At 38.4% G+C, this 1675-nt stretch overlaps 1 protein-coding gene across 5 annotated transcripts in view; it reads left to right on the top strand.

Moving 5' to 3' along the window:
• Positions 1–1675, top strand: part of Znf236 (zinc finger protein 236) — a 129903-nt gene that overhangs the window by 63185 nt on the left and 65043 nt on the right. For all 5 annotated transcript variants that reach the window (XR_001232999.1, XM_005373095.2, XM_013511523.1 and 2 more), the window contains 2 exons: positions 123–224; positions 511–662. Coding sequence is in view for 4 of the 5 variants with exons in the window: in XM_005373095.2 (XP_005373152.1) it covers positions 123–224; positions 511–662 (254 nt within the window). In the remaining variant the exon portion in view is untranslated. The remainder of the gene's footprint in view (positions 1–122; positions 225–510; positions 663–1675) is intronic.

Below are 1675 nucleotides of genomic sequence, written 5' to 3' on the forward strand. Positions count from 1 at the left end.
TTATATAGCATTCCTATTTTCAAAATTGAAAATTCTTTGGAGTATACCTTTGAACAGGTAAGTGGATGTGAAGTAACTTTTAGGTGTGCGATCTTCCTTTCTTTTTGCATTTTTCTCTGTAGATGGGTTTGTAGCCCCTCAAGACCCTCTGCCAGAGCACATGGACCAGTTTGAAGAGCAGGCTCCCCCGCAGCAGTCCTTTGAGCCAGCAGGCCTATCACAAGGTCAGTGTGGTTTAAGGGAGATTTGCAAATGAGCCGACTTGTGCAGGGTTTACTTTTACAACCACCTTAGGTATTCCTCCAAAGGCCCTTCTGAAATTTGTAGTTTCAAACCACATAGCTTTTGCAAGTATTGTGTAATTTTAAAACACATTTTTGGAGCTGCTGATAAAAATAAATTCTGATTCTTACTTCCTTTAGCTATCTTTTATGTATAAACTCAGCATATTTCTCCTTTTTGTATAACTTTAGGATTTTTTATAATACGCCTGTTTCTAACTTATTTCAGGTTTTACTGTGACTGACACATACAATCAACAGACTCAGTTTCCTCCTGTGCAACAACTGCAGGATTCTAGTACACTTGAGTCCCAAGCCTTATCCACGAGTTTCCACCAGCAGAACTTACTGCAAGTTTCGAGCTCTGACACAATTAATGTAGTAAGTGTCTTCAGAAGGCATATGTACCTGTCATTGTCTAGCAGATGCTGTCCTGTCCTTTGCCTTAATTAACTAATTATTTATTTATTTATTTATTTTTGAGACAGAGTTTCACTGTACAGTTCAGACTGGCCATGAATTCGCAATAATCCTCGTGCCTCAGCCTCCTTAGTGCTGAGATTACAGGTGTGAGCCACCATATGTGGTTTGCTGTAATTATTTAGAAATTGCTTATTAACAAGGTGTGCCCTCTTCTGGCACCACTAGAGTTAGTATATTCCCTGCAAAAACTTTGGATGTGTAGCACATAGGATTTTCTTTTACCTTAAAATATCTTAAGAAGGTCAGCACTGTGATGTGACTTTGCTTTTTTGGCTCAGAGCTAGGAAGTTAATTTAGTGTCGTGCAATAAAGTCAGAAGGATGTTGCATTAGGCTCTAAATTTAAGTATTTTTGTTTGTGGAATCTTAACTATGTTAGAGGGAAAATAAAATTAACGCTGGAATATCAGAAACAAGTACCTATGTATGTATGTATGTATGTGGTTAGAGATGTTGGGAAGTGAACCCAGAGTCTTCATACTGAACTATAGATCTCCAGCCTTTTTTTAAAAAAATTTTTTGAAACAAGGTCTCACTAAGTTCCTGAGGCTGGGCTTGGACTTGTAAGCCTTCTGCCTCAGCCTCCCGGAGTGCTGGGATTATAGTCATGTGCTGCCTTGCCCAGCTTTAAAGCAAATATTTAATTGCATAATTTAAAAATTCTGGGGCAGGGGATTTAGCTCAGCAGTATAGTGCCTGCCTGACAAGCACAAGGTTGTGAGTTCGATTCCCAGTACTGGAAAAAACCCCAAAATAAAAAAAATAAAAATTCTATCTCTTACTCAAATTGGAGACATTTTTTGTCTTCTTTAAAATTTTATTTTATTTTATTTTTTGAGAGAGGGTCTTGCTCTGCAGTTCAGGCCTTCCTTGAGCTCATTTTGTAGCCCACGCTGGTGTCAAACTTGCAAC

The sequence above is a fragment of the Chinchilla lanigera genome, unplaced genomic scaffold (genome assembly GCF_000276665.1).
Source record: "Chinchilla lanigera isolate Chin_1 unplaced genomic scaffold, ChiLan1.0 scaffold00001, whole genome shotgun sequence".
Lineage (NCBI taxonomy): Eukaryota > Metazoa > Chordata > Mammalia > Rodentia > Chinchillidae > Chinchilla > Chinchilla lanigera.